The sequence below is a fragment of the Equus asinus genome, chromosome 10 (assembly GCF_041296235.1).
Source record: "Equus asinus isolate D_3611 breed Donkey chromosome 10, EquAss-T2T_v2, whole genome shotgun sequence".
Classification (NCBI taxonomy): domain Eukaryota; kingdom Metazoa; phylum Chordata; class Mammalia; order Perissodactyla; family Equidae; genus Equus; species Equus asinus.
In genome coordinates this window covers 45,876,260-45,892,427 of record NC_091799.1, presented here as the reverse complement: position 1 = coordinate 45,892,427, position 16,168 = coordinate 45,876,260, and the positions used below count along the sequence as shown (strand labels likewise).

Here is a 16,168-nt window from a genome sequence, read left to right as displayed (position 1 = left end):
AGGAGAGGTCCTTGGACTGAACTCCAAATCTAGTGGTTGGGTAAAGAATGATCCAGCAAAGGGGACTGAGAAGTAATGGAGACAAACCAGAAAAGCATGGTTGATGTAAGCCTAGGGAACAGAGAGTATTTCTAAGAGGAGAAAGTCGTCAACCCTGTGGAATGCAGCTGAGAGGTCAAGCCAGATTTGGGCTTAAAGTTTACATTGGACTGAGCAACAAGAGGGTTATTAGAGATGTTGGCCAGAACCATTTCTGTGGAGTGATGAGGGTTAAAGAGCCAGGTTAGTGGGCTGAAGAACAAGTGAGAGGTGAGGAAATGGAGACGGCAAGTGTAGACAATTCTCAAGAAGTTTCTAGTGAAGGGAGAGAGAAAAGGGGTACCAAGTATGTAAGAATATGACTGAATCCACAGGAAAAAAAGCAAAGAAGGATTTTCAACCTGACAGGTATTATCCCCTTTTTACAGATAAGAAAACTTAGGTTCAGAGAAGTGAAGTCTCCCTCGCAGCTAGTGTGTGGGAGAGACTAGATTTGAACCCGTGTCTGTGCAGGGCAACACCATGGAAAGCCCAGTACAAAACGTTCTGGCAGCTTAAGGGCGCATGCAGTCAGCTCCCTGAGTTTGGCATTTGGGGATTCATGGGCATCCTGAGTGCTCTGCTCACCCACACACTCTCTCAGAGAGGGCATCAAGGCCACGCCGAGGATGAATATTCCCACTGACACTTTCATCTTCTCTTCCTATAGCTTTTCATCATTTTAGTCTTGTCTTTTCTCCAAAGACGAGAGCAGCATAGACAGAGAGGTGACACTTGCTACCTGCTGGGGAACCACTTTGGAATCATCATGTGAGTTGAGCTAGGGTTGATCACTACTGTTTGGGGTACCCTGTGTTTGGGGCCAACACCAATTGTAAGGCCAGAATAACTTCCAGTTATCCTGTGATGGGGCACTCTCTCCCTCCTGCTCCCTGAGGTAGCCACAGTGCTGAGCATGGCAAGGCCTTTCCCATAGTGAGCTGAGCCTCCTTGAGATGTTTTGAGCACATTTGGACAGCCCTGGGTGCTGAGGCTACAAGGGCTTGCCAGCCAATTCTGAACTTTCTGAGCTTTGGTTGAGTTGGGGCAGGGAGGGGCAGGGCTGTCCATGGAGGGCCCAGGGTTGGGGGGACTGGCATGACTTTCCAGAACAGAACCGTAATCTAACTGGCTCATGTCCTCAGGGTCACAAGTCCAAAATACAAGACCAAGTATCTGATTGACCAATCCTAAGTCAGGTAGTCACCCATAGTCCAATCAGCTGTGGTCAAGCAGGGGCAATTGCATGGAACCAGCACAGCCAGTGATACCCAGACCTACATTTTGGCAAGAACAACTCTCACAAGCTGTGCCAGGTTCAGGGCAGGCACCCCCAAACCTGTCTGGGGTATGCTACTTGTTTTGGTCTCTCATAGATGAATCTCATCCCATTTTGCCTGTCATCATGGCTACTGGAGTCCTTGCTTGAGTCCTCCTAGACTTGGAGCTCCCCAAGGGCAAGAATTTTGTCTTCCTCACTTCATTACCCTGAATCCATGCCTAGTCCCAGAATTGGCAGAGAGGGCCTCAGGAAATGTCAGTTGAAATGAATAGTTTACTACCCAGTAATCTCTCCTCAGGGTAGGCTGGATAATTTGGAGATGAGCTGTCAGAATGAGCCACCTCCTAGCCTCACAAACTGTTTATCTTCTTCACAGACCTCTGGACTTCATGGGTACTTTTAGGAACCGATGGTCCTATGGAATGGCCTTTGGGGCCACAGCCAATAAGGTCATGTTCTTGTTCTCAGAAGGCTACCAGCCCCTGCAGGTCCCGCAGTGGGCCCAAGGTACAAGGGCTGCCTCACACCTGCTGGGAATTTCGCCAGGGAAATTCTTGCTTAGATATTACATGGCAGGGTTCTCTGGGATGAGGGGATAAGCATTATGAACTGTCAATGTTCTTCCTGGCCTGTTACTTGCCCAAGATCAATATCTAGCCACCAAGTCTCAAAGCTTGTTTGAGGGGACTTGCTCCCAGTTAGATTCAGAGGTCCTTTAGACATAGTAGAACAAAGACTCAGAAAGTACGTTCACCATCACCCACCCCAAAAATCTCTCCTGAGTCAGAACCATGGCCTCCTTCTTGCTATCAATAAGCCCTCAGATACCTCCTCAAAGAACAATGCCTACTTCTTTGGCCATTGGTCTGAGGCCTCTTCTTTCCCCATGCTTCATGCTCTCCCTGAGGGAACAACTCTAATCTATAGGTTCAAACATCCCTAATACAATGACTCCCAAACCTCTCTGTTCAGTCCTTATCTTTCTCATGGACTCCAAGCCTATATGAGCAAGTGCCTACCAACATCTTATTAGTTTTCAGGGAAATGCAAATTAAAACCAATATAATATACCACTATATACCTCTTAGAAGTATACAATTTGATAAGTTTTGACAAATGTTGACATCTATGAAATCATTACCGCAATCAAGATGATGAACCCCAGAAGTTAACTTATTCCATTTGTAATCTCTCCTTCCCACCCCTGTCTTGTGACTACCACCATCCCAAGGCAATTATATAAATGGAATCATACAGAATATACTCATTCTGGGGGGAGATGAGGGACTGATTTCTTTCACATAGCAAAGTTATTTTGATATTCATACATGTTTAGCACGTATCAGAAATTCATTCCCTTTTCATTGCTGAGGAGTATTCCACTATATGGAGATACCACAGCGTGTTTATCCATTCACTTGTGGATTGGCATTTGATTTATTCCCAGTTTTTGGCTATTACAAATAAAGCTTCTATGAGCATTACAAGTCTTCGAATATATTGTGTTTCCGTTTTTCTTGGGTAAATAGCTCTGAGTGGGATGACTAGATCATATAGGTCATGTAGTAAGTCATACTTTTTCAGAAACTGTCAAACTGTTTTCCAAAGTGATTGTTCCGTTTTAGATTACCACCATCAGCATATGAGAATTCTAGTTTCTCTATACCCTTGACAACACATGGTTAGTCGTTTTAATTTTGGCCACACTAAGAGGTGTGTAGTGGTATCTTATTATGGTATCTTAACGACTAACCATACTGAGCATATTTTCATGTGCTTATTTGCTATCCCTATGCCTTCTTTGGTCTGTTCAAATCATTTGCTTATTTTAAAAAATTGGTTTCTTTGTTTTCTTCTTATTGAGTGTTGAGAGTTCTTTATATAATCTAGATATAAGTCCTTTATCAGATGTGTGAATTGCAAATAGTTTCTCCCAGTCTGTAGCTTGTATTTTCATTCTATCAGTGGTTTATTTTGAAGAGCTGACATTTAAAATTTGATGAAATCCAATTTATTCATTTTTTTTCTTTTATGGATCATGCTTATGATGTCATATAAGAAATCTTTGCCTGATCTAAGGTTACTTAGATTTTCTCCTATGTTTTTTCTAGAAGTTTTATAGTCTTAGGATGTTTTCCACTTAAGTCTATGATACATTTTGAGTTAATGTTTTTGCATATCATGTGAAGTGTGGATTTAAGTTCTTTTTTTTTTTTGCTTTTGGATATCCATTTATTCCAGCACTATTTGTCACAAAAACCTGTCCTTTGCCCTAAATTGCTTTTGCACTTTTGTCAAAAATCAATTGGCTACATTGGTCTGGGTCTATTTTTGGACTCTGTATTCTGTTCCATTGATCTACAATGTGCAAAGTTTCCAATTTCTCCACATCCTGGCCAACATTTGTTATTTTCTGTTTTTTGGTTAATTATTATACCCATCTTAGTAGGTATGAAGTAGTCTGTAATTGTTGTCTTGATTTGCATTTCCCTAAAGTCTAATGACGTTGAGTATCTGGCTGGGCCAGAACATTGTGTCTTACATCAGGGTTCCCTCTTCTATTTTCACAAGGTGATTAAATATATGTACCCTCAGTACATCCTCATTCTTTCTGACTTGGCTTCTTCCCTCCACTTTGGTCTGCAGCCACTATTTCCTAGCTCCTGATGCTTCTGTCCTTCTCACTGGAGTCTTTCTGCGGGCAGTCCACCTTCATGTGGGGCTCTATCCTGGGCGGGTACTTAGATATTTAATACAGTGAGTTCATGGGCCCTGACAACTCCCACATTTCTGACCTCACTAATGTCTGGTTATTCTCACCTGTGAATCAAGGCCTTCAGCACCTTGCTCAGATTCAGCTGTCATTTCAGCTTCGATTTCCCACATCTGCTGGCAATTTTGGGTTCTTCTGTTCTTGGGCCTTCACATCCTATTGCCTTCCTTCTGCTTCCTCTCACTCAGATATTGATATCAAGTGGGTCTTCTCACCTATATTTGTTGTAGGTGTTGTCTGTGGGTTTTTGGTTTTGCCATGTTAGTTGGTCTCTCTGCTTCCATGGCAGGGGGAATTCAGGTAAATTAAAAAGTTATGCTGCTGAAACTTCTATCTTTACAGCAATTATTCCTTTTATATTGTCCTTTCCTGCCAGTCTTTCACCACTCAGATTCACAGCAATACTGACCAGCCCCAGCCAGCCATCTCCCATCCTTTGAGTGAGGAATATCCTTCTTTCCCTCCTTATCTCCATCTTACAAACTCCTGCTTATGTTTCATGGCCTTGCTAAATGTCCCCACCTCCAGGAAGACTTCCTTGATACCCAGACCCCAGGTGAGGTCAGTGGCTTCCTCTTGTCCCCACAGCCGGTTAATATGCCTCTCGTACAGTACATATCACACACTTACTTTCCTCCCGAACTTCTCTATGGGACTGTAAGCATCTCAAAGTGAGAACCTTGTTCATTTCCCCTGTGTCCTTAGTGCCTGGCCCGGGACCCAGCTCAAAGCAGACACTTAGTAAAGGTCGCCTTGCATGATTAGATTTTCCTGGATGCTGCTTGACCATCTCAGTGCTCATCAGTGGTGGAATTATTATCATTGCCTTATGTATAAGGTACACGATAGTTTACAAGAGGTCTTGCACACAGCACATAGCCGCTCTTTGTGTTGCTGTGGTGCATGTGCAGGGCTTCACGCTCATGGATTTCTGTTTGTTCATTTGTTTGCTGGTTTTTGTGGTCTGTCTCCACCCATCATGCTGTGAGCCAATCAAGTGTAAGGACCAAGGCTTCTTCATCTCAGTAGTTAGCCAGTGCTGGCATGGAGGAGGTACTGGGCAGGGTCTTTTACATCAAAGACATTCCTGCGTTCCTCTTTGTGCTAAGCTGGGGCTCATCCACTCATCTCCTTGAGTGGGTCCTGAGGTTCATGACTACGAGTCAGCATGAAGCCCCATAGCTTCCCTGGGACTCCCCAGAGCCCGTGAGAAGAGGACCTCACAGCATCTCCAGCCCTCTCTCTCCCAGCCTTTGTGCTTCTGATCGGAGGCATCGAAGTCGGCCTGTCCCACTTCCCCTTCTTTGCCTGCCTTTCTTCGGAGTTCCAGCTGGTCAGCTCCATCCTCGGCTTCAGCTACTCTCTGATCTGGTAAGATGGACTCATCCTGCCTGCCCTCCTGTGACTCCTTGGCCATGGCTGAACTCTGGACAAAGGGCTGCGGGTGACCTGAGAGCTCTTCTTGGAGGGTACTTTTGCTTAGAACTGAGGCCCAGGGTAGGTGGGCAGAGTGACTGGTCCAAGGTCCCACTGCGGTCCCTCCTTGGGATGCACTTGAGGCTTCAGAAGGTCAGGCCAGCATTCTGTCAGGTTCACAGGAAGCTACTCATGATTAGAATATACCCAGAAGTCAGGAACATAGAAAAATTCATTTCTGTAAACTGCTGGGGTCTTTTGGGGGAAGCAAGAGTCCCATTTAGATGCTTCTTCTCTGTGCTACCATGGCTTCCCCGGGAGCCCAGGAGAAACTGTGCGTGCCTCAGCTTGGCGTTCAGGGCCACCGCAGTCTGGCCTCTCCCTGTCTCTCTCTAACAGTCTGTAGCACACATACAGGTCATACGGAACTCTTACATTCCTTCATCCATCCGTGTACTCATTCAGTATTCATTCAGTAAACGTGCTATGCCATACCCACTATAAGCCAGGGGATAAACTGGAAAATAAGACAGGCCCTCGTGGATCATGCATTCTGGCCTCTTTGTCTGTATGTTGCTGCTCCCTGTGTGGATCATCTTCCCCCATGTGCCCAGTGATGGATACTTGCTCATCCTTGGTGGATCATCGTCCCCACAGGTGGGAGGGCTGATCCTCCTGTTGAGCTCTGCCCTCAGTGCTGGCACCAGACCCAGCACAGAGCTGGCCCCAGGGCATATTTGCTGACTGAATAATCCCGCCAACAATTCTGCTCTCCAGCCCCAAGGCTCATTTCCCTGTCCACATTCCCCTCACTGGGCCGGCTTCTCCCACAGCATTTTCTGTGGGGCAGGGCCCCAGGTCCAGCGTGTGGGCCACTGCACGGGGCTCACAAGCACCTGACACACCAATGGCTACATTTCCAAAGTTTGTAAGTGGCTCGCTTTTTAAAAATAAAAGAGGGTATTCAGGGTTAGATGTGGAGTAGTATCATCTTATCAGCCTCTGACAGACATTCTGACCAGGAGAGGAAAGGGAGGTGGGAATTGTTCACCAGTTTGGGCACCTTGAGAGTGTGACCCAAGCTTGAACATGGCCAGGAAAGTGTGTCCAGCGGGGGTCAAGCCTTGAGGCCCATTCCTCAGGGCAGTGTTTTCACACAAGGCCATGCCCAGGCAGAAAGAGCCTCGGCCCCAGAGTCAGGAGACCTGGGTCTTGGTCCTGGCTCTGGGTGTGACTCTGGACAAGTCCCTTCCCCTCCCTGGGCTTCAGTCTCTCCATCCGAGTGATGGGTTGTGGGGGAGGAGAGATCTCTCAGTGTCTGTCCGCTCTGCCGTGTGGATTCTGGGATTGTATCCTAAGTGAGGGCATGTTAAATGAATTCAGTGTGCACCTACTTTGGCACAAGCAGGGTGCCTGATGTGGGTGGGATGTATGCGCAGGCCTGGGAACCATCCCTCCCAAGGAGGATGGGGATGGGAGGTAGCTCCAGGCTGATGGGATCTGGGCTGCTTTCACAAGGACTGTGCTGGGAGGGACCCCAGTGCCCCAAGTCCTGTTTCTGTCCTGCAGGTTTGCCGTCACTGTCCATCACATCACACAGTGTCCCCATGGGCAGGTGAGTCCTCGTTGAGCTATGTTTAGGGTATTCAGTCCTATCACCATGGCCAACTTGCTGTGTCACCTTGCACAAGCCTCTACCACTCTCTGGGCCTCAGCTTCCCCATGTGTACAAAAGGAGAGTTGGAGCTATTCATGCTGCTTCCACTGTACAGCATCTTATGTTTATCAAGGTGCTCATTCACAGATGGATGTTCTCTCATTTGATGCTCACAGCAGCCCCTCACTGTGGAGAAGCTCTCAGCAAACCAATTTATAGGTGAAGAAACTGAGGCCCAAGTATGTTAAGTAACTCTTCAGAAGCAGCAGATTTGGGAGTTGAAAGCAGGTTTGGGTGACTCCCAAGCTCATTTCTTTCCACTCCTTCATGTAGCCTCAGTTTCTCTGGAGACTCGGACTAGATGAACCCTTTACAGCTTTGCCATGCATTGTTCTTCTCAGAACTGGGGGAAACTAGTTCATCTATTTAGCCCAGTACCCCAGGAAAAGGAGAAAGGAGAAAGATGGTGTCACACTGCACCTAGAAAGGTTACCAGGCAGCTGGGAGAGCAGGGAGGCTGCCTGCGCCAGGAGCCCGCGGAGCCTTGCTGGAGCCTCTCCCGCCCTGTGGTAACTGAGGAGCATCAAAGCGGGTGAGGAAGAGTGTGGGGAGCCGGGTTGAAAATGCAGCTGAGAGGCGGGCCTTCCCTCTGCACCTCTGCACTGGGATGGAGAGCGTTCTGGCAGACCTCTGCCCAGAAAGATACCCTCCTTCACACTGCTCACAGCGCCCAGGATTCCACACCACAGGGATTTTCTTCAGAGTCTCAGAGAGCTTCAGTCTTCCAGAGGCTCTTTTGAAATATTCATGGTTAATTGGGGGAGAGGGCAGGGTCTTACTTCTATGTTCAGAATCACTAACAGTAAGAACTGCTGTGTGCTAGGCATTGTTCTAGGCTCAGTCCCAAAAGTTAACTGTTGAGTCCTCAAGACACATTGAAGAAAGTGTGTCAGTGCCATCCCTCGTTCACTGAGAAGAAAGAGAGGCTCAGGGGCTAACATGACTTACCAGTTAAAAATCAGGGAACCAGAATCCAGACTAAGGAAATAATAAAGATTTGGCCTCATGTTTTCAAATGTATTCATGGAAACTATTTATAAAAAGAGACATTGGAAAGAATCTAAAGTGTCATATATTAGAAGAAAGTTTAAATAGAGTGTGATTCATCTAAATAATGCATTATTATGGAGCATTAAAAGTGATATTTGCAAATAATTTTTAACCATGTGGGGAAATGATTATGTTATCTACAGACCAATATATTTGGTACAATCTCAGTTTATAACATATGAATATGGATATAGGTAAAGATGAAAGACACTGAAGTATTGACAGTGGTTATGTCTATAAGTATATGTTGGAGAGGAGGATGAAAGGAAGACATGAGCCCCCCAATTCTCAGCATGTCTCCATCCTTCACCCTGACATCCCAACATCAAACCCTGATTTCCCATGGGGGGAAATACTTTGGAAACATAATAAAACATGAAACCAACTAGTAAATTGTGAAAGATAAACCACAATGTTATTAGTCTTAAAATAGTGAAAAAAACTTTTTTTCTTCAAAATGAAACTGAAAACACAGAAAAACTATGAGCATCATCTTGAGAGACCTGTTACATGTGGGAGCTTGTGCTGTTCTCAACATGATAGCAGTTACAGGCCCTTCCTTTCCTCCCTTCCTCTCTCCCTCCTTACTTCCTCTCTCCTTTCTTTTATCTCTGATTCTCCCTCTATTTCTCTCTCCCTTTTTCCCCTCTCTATCTTCTCCTGCCTCACCTTTCTCTCACTCTTTCAGCCTCCCTCTGTCTCTCATGTGTATTTTCCAAAAGAAGTATTTAATGCCTAATGAGAAAAAAAGCCATGGAAGCCCTTTGTATAAAATAAAATGGGTGTGCTGAGACTCAAATCCAGGGCTGCCAGACTCAAGCCCACTGCTCCTTCAGTGATGGGGGGCTGGGGGCAGGGATCCACGCTCTGGGAGATCCAAGCTCCGGGCCTTGGTGAGAGTAGGCTGGGGCAGGCAGATTCTTGTCCACAGCTTCACCAGGGTTCTGGCCCTACCCTGCCTAGAGCCCACGCCCATGGTCTGCTTCTGTTGCAGTTTGTGGGGAGGTACGAGACCATCATGTTCTACTGGCCGTCACTGCTGTGCCTGGCCTTCCTGCTGGGCCGCTTCCTACACATGTTTGTCAAGTCTCTGAGGGTCTACCTGGGCTGGGAGCTCCCGACGGTGAGTACTACATACAAGCACTGTGTGTGCCCTGACAGGTGTGGTCTTCACAACAGTGCTGTGAAGTAGCTGCTATTATTACATCTTCCATTCAGCATTAGGAAACTTGGACCCAGAGAGGTGAGTTGCATTGCCCAGGGTCACCCTGCTAGTCTGTAGTAGAGCCAGAATAGGAACCCAGACAGTGGCTGTTGAGGCTCTCTCAACACTCACTGTTCTTTTGCTAATTCCTTGAGGTATAAAGTTAGGTTGTTTATTTGAGATCTTTCTTTTTTCTAATGTTGTTATTTACTGCTATAAACTTCCCTCTTACATATTGGCGATGTGTAAGATTTCATCTCATAGCATATAAAATTTACATATTTAATATACATAGCAAAATAGATGACTAGAAAGCTTATTACACTTGGATAAAACATTTCAAAACATACCATTGACATTTATTTCTTTAAATACTGCAAAATAAGAAATGAGCAAAAGAAACTCCTATTCATAAGAGGTAAAAACAGTGGGATTTGGGGTGTTTCATTCCTAAAAGAATGTTTTGAACTATGATGGGAAATCACCAAATCTCAAAGGGAAAAAGACTTCACAGAACAATGGCTGGTGCGGTCAGTAAGCAGAAGAGTCATGGAAGGCCAGACCCCTGGCGGTTCATGAAAGCAAGTGCTTGCTAAACAGGAGGCTGGGCCCTGCCCCTCTCTTGAAGAAATGACAGATGTCTGGGAATGGCTCAGTGTTACCCAAATTCCTGCCCTCTGTGGTAAAAGCCCCTCAAAGAGACCAAAACCCTAACGAGAATTTGTGAGCCGAAGCATAAACCTCTCTCTCTTCTCACAGGAAGAAAAGCCTTTCCTGGAAGTTCACCAGGCAAAGCATGTCAAGAAGCTCCTGAGAAAGTCCCCCAGGCAGTAAGCCACGGATGGTCCATTCGCCCCTCAGTGTGTGCGGCAATACTGGTGGGCCCTGACGGCGGGAGAGACCCTGGGATGACGGGAAGGGCGCTTGTTTGCTCATAACAGAAACTCAGCTCAAACTGGATGAAAGAGGAAAAGGAAATTTAGGGCCTTACAGAACCTAAAAGTGTAGACGTAGTCAGTTTCGGACACAGGTGGATCCAGGGGCTTAATTGCCATCATCAGAACTAGATCTCTTGGCCTCACCTCTTCTCAGCTCTGCTTTTATCTGTGCTAGCCTCATAGTTAGTGGGGCTTCCTTCCCGTGGTGTCCCCCAGAATCTCAATTTATACCCTCCTGGTTTAAGCTCACAGGAAAGAGAAATTTTCCTTTCTAAGAATTCAAACAAAAGTCCCATGAGTGTGTTTCACTGGATCAAATTGGACTACACGCCATCCCAGAACCAATTCCTGTGGCTGGGTGATTGGAGAAAACTGATTGTTAAGCGTGGGTCACATGTTCACCACTGGAACCAGGAAGTGGTTCAGCCTCACTGAACCACAGGACTGCTGGTGGGGAGAAGTAGATTCCCAGAGAAAAACCCATATGTCATTACCAGTAAAAGAGGACATAGCTCATGGCCAGGCAAAGGCACCTGGTCTTCAGTGATCATACAGGTCACCCCACCCCCGCCACTGGCACTATGTGCAAGGGGATGTGCCCCAGAGAAGGGACGTGTCTAGTCCAAGGTCACACAGTGCCAAAGCTCGTGCTTTGGTTAGAACTACATTTGGCTACACATAGCAGAAAATGTAAAATAGTGGCACAAACAAGAGAGAGATTTATTTCTTTCTCATGTAAAAGAATTCCGGAGGTGAGCAGTGTGTACTGACCCTGGACTGCTCCCCATGGCAGTTTACCAATCATCTGTCTTTCTGCTCCAGTATCTTATTGGTCTCCATTTATGAAGGCAGTCCATGGTCACAGATGGATAGATGCTGGGGCTCCAGCCTGGACCAGCCACCATGTCTGCATTTCAGAGGACAGGCAGGAGAAAAGGACCGGCAATGGTGTCCCTTGCAGCTGTGTCAGTTCCATCTAAGCACCCTCCCCGAAGTCTCACACCACACCTCTGGTCACAGCTAATTGGCCTGTACTTCTTAGTCTTGGTCACTCTTAGTTGTAAGAGAGGTCAGGAACTACAGCCTTTTAGTTTGGTGAATTGCTGTACTGAATAAACCTGAGTCTCTGTCCTTAAGAATAAGGGGAGAAGGAAAACTGTGGAATCTCCCAGTGTTCTTTCTCTTCACTAAACTGTAAGATGAAGAGGAGGAGAAGAGGTTATTTTCAGAAAAATCAGGTGTTTGTTTACCATCCACAGCCTGTTTTTTCTTGGCGTTTATTCATTCACAGGGAGAAAAAAAAGTCTTGGTTCCAAACCAGGATATATGAGTGGGACCCCTGCTTTCATTTCCCAAGCCGAATGATTGGAACCACTGTGTTGGCTTTTATCTGCCTGTACCTTGTAAGTAGATCTGAGTAAATCCTTTTCTGATTTACAAATGGGCTGGGGCTAGGGCAGGCATTGTTCTTAAAAAGCTGGGTCAAAATTGCATCCATGTAAATCAAAGAAGTACAATTCTTTGACTCCAAGTACACTTTAACTCATGTGGCAAAGGTAACTAATAAATATAATTGAATTATTTATGGAGACTTCCAGTTGCCAATTACACACATAAAGAGCTTTCAAGACACCACTCCATCCTAACAACAGGTAAAACTCTGAGCTGAAAAATCAACAACTCTTCCTAGATCTGTCAGAGAAATGAGGTCATGGGACAAACCATTTCCCCTAAAATTGGAGAGACAGGTGGATATAGAGAGTCACAACAGAATGGAGTAGAAACCCCATCGAAACTAGTGCTGAGGTAGGAAAATCTGAACTGTAATCGATACCATCAATCAATTGGATATTTTGGACATCTATAGACTACTTCATCAACAACAGCAGAATACACATTCTTCTCAAGATTACAAGGAAAATTCACCAAGATAGACCACATCCTAGACCATAAAACACCCCTTAACAAATTTAAAAGAATAGAAATCATCCATTGTCTCCTCTCAGACCACAATGGAATTAAACTAGAAATCAATAACAAAAAGATAACTGGAGAATCCCAAAATAGTGGAAATTAAACAACACACTTTTAAGTAAAATGTAGGTCAAAGGAAAAATCTCAAGAAAAATTAAAAATAAATGAAATTGAAAACATCTTATCAAATTTGTGGGAGGCAGCAAAAGCAGTGCTTAGAGGGAAATTTACAGCATTGAATTTATGTATTAGAAATGGAGAAATATGTGAAATCAATCATCTAAGCTTCCACCTTAGGAAACCTTTAGGAAACTAAAAAGAGAACAGCAATTTAAATGCAAAGCAACCAGAAAAATAGATATAATAAAAATTAGAGCAGAAACCTATGAAATTTAAAAGAGGAAATCAATAGGGAAAATCAATGAAACCACAAGCTGGTTCTTTAAAAAGAATCAATAAAGTCAATAAGCTTTTGCCAGAATAACTAAGAAAAAAGGAGAGGGGACACAAATTACTCATGTCAGAACAGAAGGAGGGAACATCACTACAGATTCCATGAGCATTAAAAGAATAATAAAGGAATAATATTAACATCTCTGTGCCCACAAATTTGATGACCTAGATGAAATAGACCAATTCCTTGAAAGACACAATCTGCCACAAATCACACAAGAAGAACTAGACAATCTGAATGGGGCTATCTATTAAATAAATTAGTAAGTAATGACCTTTAAAACAGAAAGCACCAGGCCCAGATGGGTTCACTAGTGAGTTCTATGAAACATTTATGGAAGAAATTGTACTAATTATCTACAATCTCTTTCAGGAGATAAGTGCAGAGAGAATATTTCCTAACTCATTCTATGAGGCCAGCATCATCCTAATACCAAAACCAGACAAAGACATTACAAGAAAAGGAAATTACATCCCAGTATCTCTCATGAGCATAGATGCAAAAGTCCTAAACAAAATATTAGCAAATCAAATCCAACAATGTATAAAAAGAATTATACACCACAGCCAAGTGGGATTTATCCCCAATATGCAAAGCTGGCACAATATTAAAAAAAATCAGTTAATGTAATTAACCACAGCAATGGGCTAAAGAAGAGAAATCACAGGATTATATCAATAGATGCAGAAAGAGCATTTAACAAAATCCAACACCAATTTATCATAAAAATTTTCGGTAACCTAGAAATAAAGGAGAACTTCCTCAATCTGATAAAAATATGCAGCTAACATCATACTTTATAGTAAGAAATAAGAATCTTTGCCACTAAGACCAGGAATAAGGCAAAGATGCTCCCTCTCACCACTCTTTTTCAACAGTTACTGGAAATCCTAGCTAATGAAATAAGACAAGGAAAGGAAATAAAAGGTATGTTGATTGGGAAGTAAAAATGTCTTTGTTCACAGATGACATGATTGTGTATGTAGAAAATAAAAAAAATCAACAAAAGAAACTCCTGGAACTAATAAGCAATTATAGCAAGTTTGTAGGGTACAAGGTTAACATACAAAAGTCAATTGGTTTTCTGTATATCAGCAATGAACAAGTGGAATTTGGAATTAAAAACACAATACCATTTACATTAGCACTACCCCAAAAGAAATAATTAGGTGTAAATCTAACAAAATATGTACAAGATATATGTGAAGAAAACTACAAAACTCTACTGAAAGAAATCAAAGAAGCACTAAATAAATGGAGAGATATACTATATTCATGGATAGGAAGAGTCAATATTGTCAAGATATCAGTTCTTCCCAACTTGATTACATATATCGGGATTGATCTATATTTGGATACAGTGCAATTCCAATCAAAATCCCAGGAAGTTATTTTGTGGATATTGGCAAACTGGTTCTAACGTTTGTATAGAGAGGCAAAAGATTCATAATAGCCAACACAATATTAAAGGGGAAGGAGAAATTGCAGGACTGACACTACTTGATTTCAAGATTTACTATAAAGCTACACTAATCAAGACAGTGTCGTGTTGACAAAAAAATTGACAAATGAGTCCATGGAACAGAACAGTGAGCCAAGAAATACACCAACATAAACATAATCAATTTAGTTTTGACAAAGGAGCAAAGGCAATACAGTGGAGCAAAGATTTTCTTTTTAACAAATGGTGCTGGAACTATACATCCACATTCAAAAAAAATGAATCTAGACACAGACCTTGAACCTTTTATAAATATTAACTTAAAATCAATCACAGACCTAAATGTCAAATGAAAAACTATAAAACTCCTGGAAGATACCATAAGAGAAAATCTAGATGACCTTGGGTTTGGTAATGACTTTTTAGATACGACACAAAAGACACAATACATGAAAGAAAGAATCGACAAGCTGGGCTTCATTAAAATAAAAAATTTCTGCCTGTGAAAGACACTGTCAGGGGAACGAAAAGACAAGCCACACCTTGGGAGAAAATATTTGCAAAAGAAACATCTAATAAAGACTGCTACTCAAAATATACAAAGAAATCTTAAAATTCAACAATAAGGAAACAAACAACCTGATTGAAAAATGGACCATAGACCTTAATAGATACTTCAAAAAGAAGATATACAGATGGCAAATAAGCATATTAAAAGATGCTCTACAGCATATTTCATCAGGGAAGTGCAAATTAAAACAACAATGAGATACTACTACATATCTATTAGAAAGGCCAAAATTCAGAACACTGACAACACCAAATGCTGACAAGGTTGTGGAGCAACAAGAACTCTCATTCATTGCTGGTGGAGGTACAAAATGGTACAGCCAAATGGAATGCATTTGGACAGTTTGGTGGGTTCTTACAAAACTAAACATATTCTTACCATATGATCCAACAATCATCCCTTTTGGTATTTACCAAAATGCATTGAAAATTTCTGTCCACATAAAAACCTACATATAGATGTTTATAGCAGCTTTATACATAACTGCCAAAATGTGGAAGTGACCTTCAGTAGGTGAATGGATAAATAAATTGTGGTACATCCAGACAATGTAATACAATTCAGTGCTAAAAAGAACTGACCTATCAAGTCATGAAAAGACATGGAGGAAACTTAAATGCATATTACTAAGTGAAAAATGCGAATCTGAAAAGGCTACATATGATATGATTCCAACTACATGACATTTTGAAAAAGGCAAAATTATGGAAATAGTAAAAGATCAGTGGTTGCCAAGGGTTAGGGAGAGGGAGGGATGAAGAGGCGGAGCACAGAGGATTTTTAGGGCAGTGGAAATACTTTGTATGATACTATTATAGTGAATACATGTCATTAGATGTTTGCCCAAATCCATAGAATGTACAACACCAAGAGTGAACCCTGATGGTGAGTAATGGACTTCGGGTGATAATGATGTTTCATTATAGGTGGATTAATTGCAACATATGTACCTCTCTAGTGGGGGATGTTGATAATGCAGGATGCTATACAAGTGTGGGGGCAATTAGGACTATGGAATGTCTCTGTACCTTCCTCTCAGTTTTGCTTTGAATCTAAACCCCTCTTAAAAAATAAAATCTTTAATAAGAAAAGTAATCCACAGAAAATCAAACTGATAACGGTTAAACCTGCTCATGGTAAAATTTATCACTGACTAAAAATTGATGGGAGAGAAATATATTTGAAAACATTTTGATATGCAAAATTTGGCCCCAGAAAGTTGACTTGGTAGAAATAATGATACCTAAAGAAAACTTACAATAGCAGAATC

At 42.8% G+C, this 16,168-nt stretch overlaps 1 protein-coding gene across 1 annotated transcript in view; it reads left to right on the top strand.

Moving 5' to 3' along the window:
• The window catches only part of LOC106843911 (stimulated by retinoic acid gene 6 protein-like), a 58,515-nt gene that overhangs the window by 22,536 nt on the left and 19,811 nt on the right, over positions 1 to 16,168 (top strand). Inside the window, exons 3-9 of the mRNA XM_044779192.2 lie at positions 749 to 849; positions 1,737 to 1,867; positions 5,384 to 5,504; positions 7,119 to 7,164; positions 9,311 to 9,439; positions 10,280 to 10,350; positions 11,750 to 11,861. Coding sequence (XP_044635127.1) covers positions 749 to 849; positions 1,737 to 1,867; positions 5,384 to 5,504; positions 7,119 to 7,164; positions 9,311 to 9,439; positions 10,280 to 10,350; positions 11,750 to 11,861 — 711 coding nt within the window. The remainder of the gene's footprint in view (positions 1 to 748; positions 850 to 1,736; positions 1,868 to 5,383; positions 5,505 to 7,118; positions 7,165 to 9,310; positions 9,440 to 10,279; positions 10,351 to 11,749; positions 11,862 to 16,168) is intronic.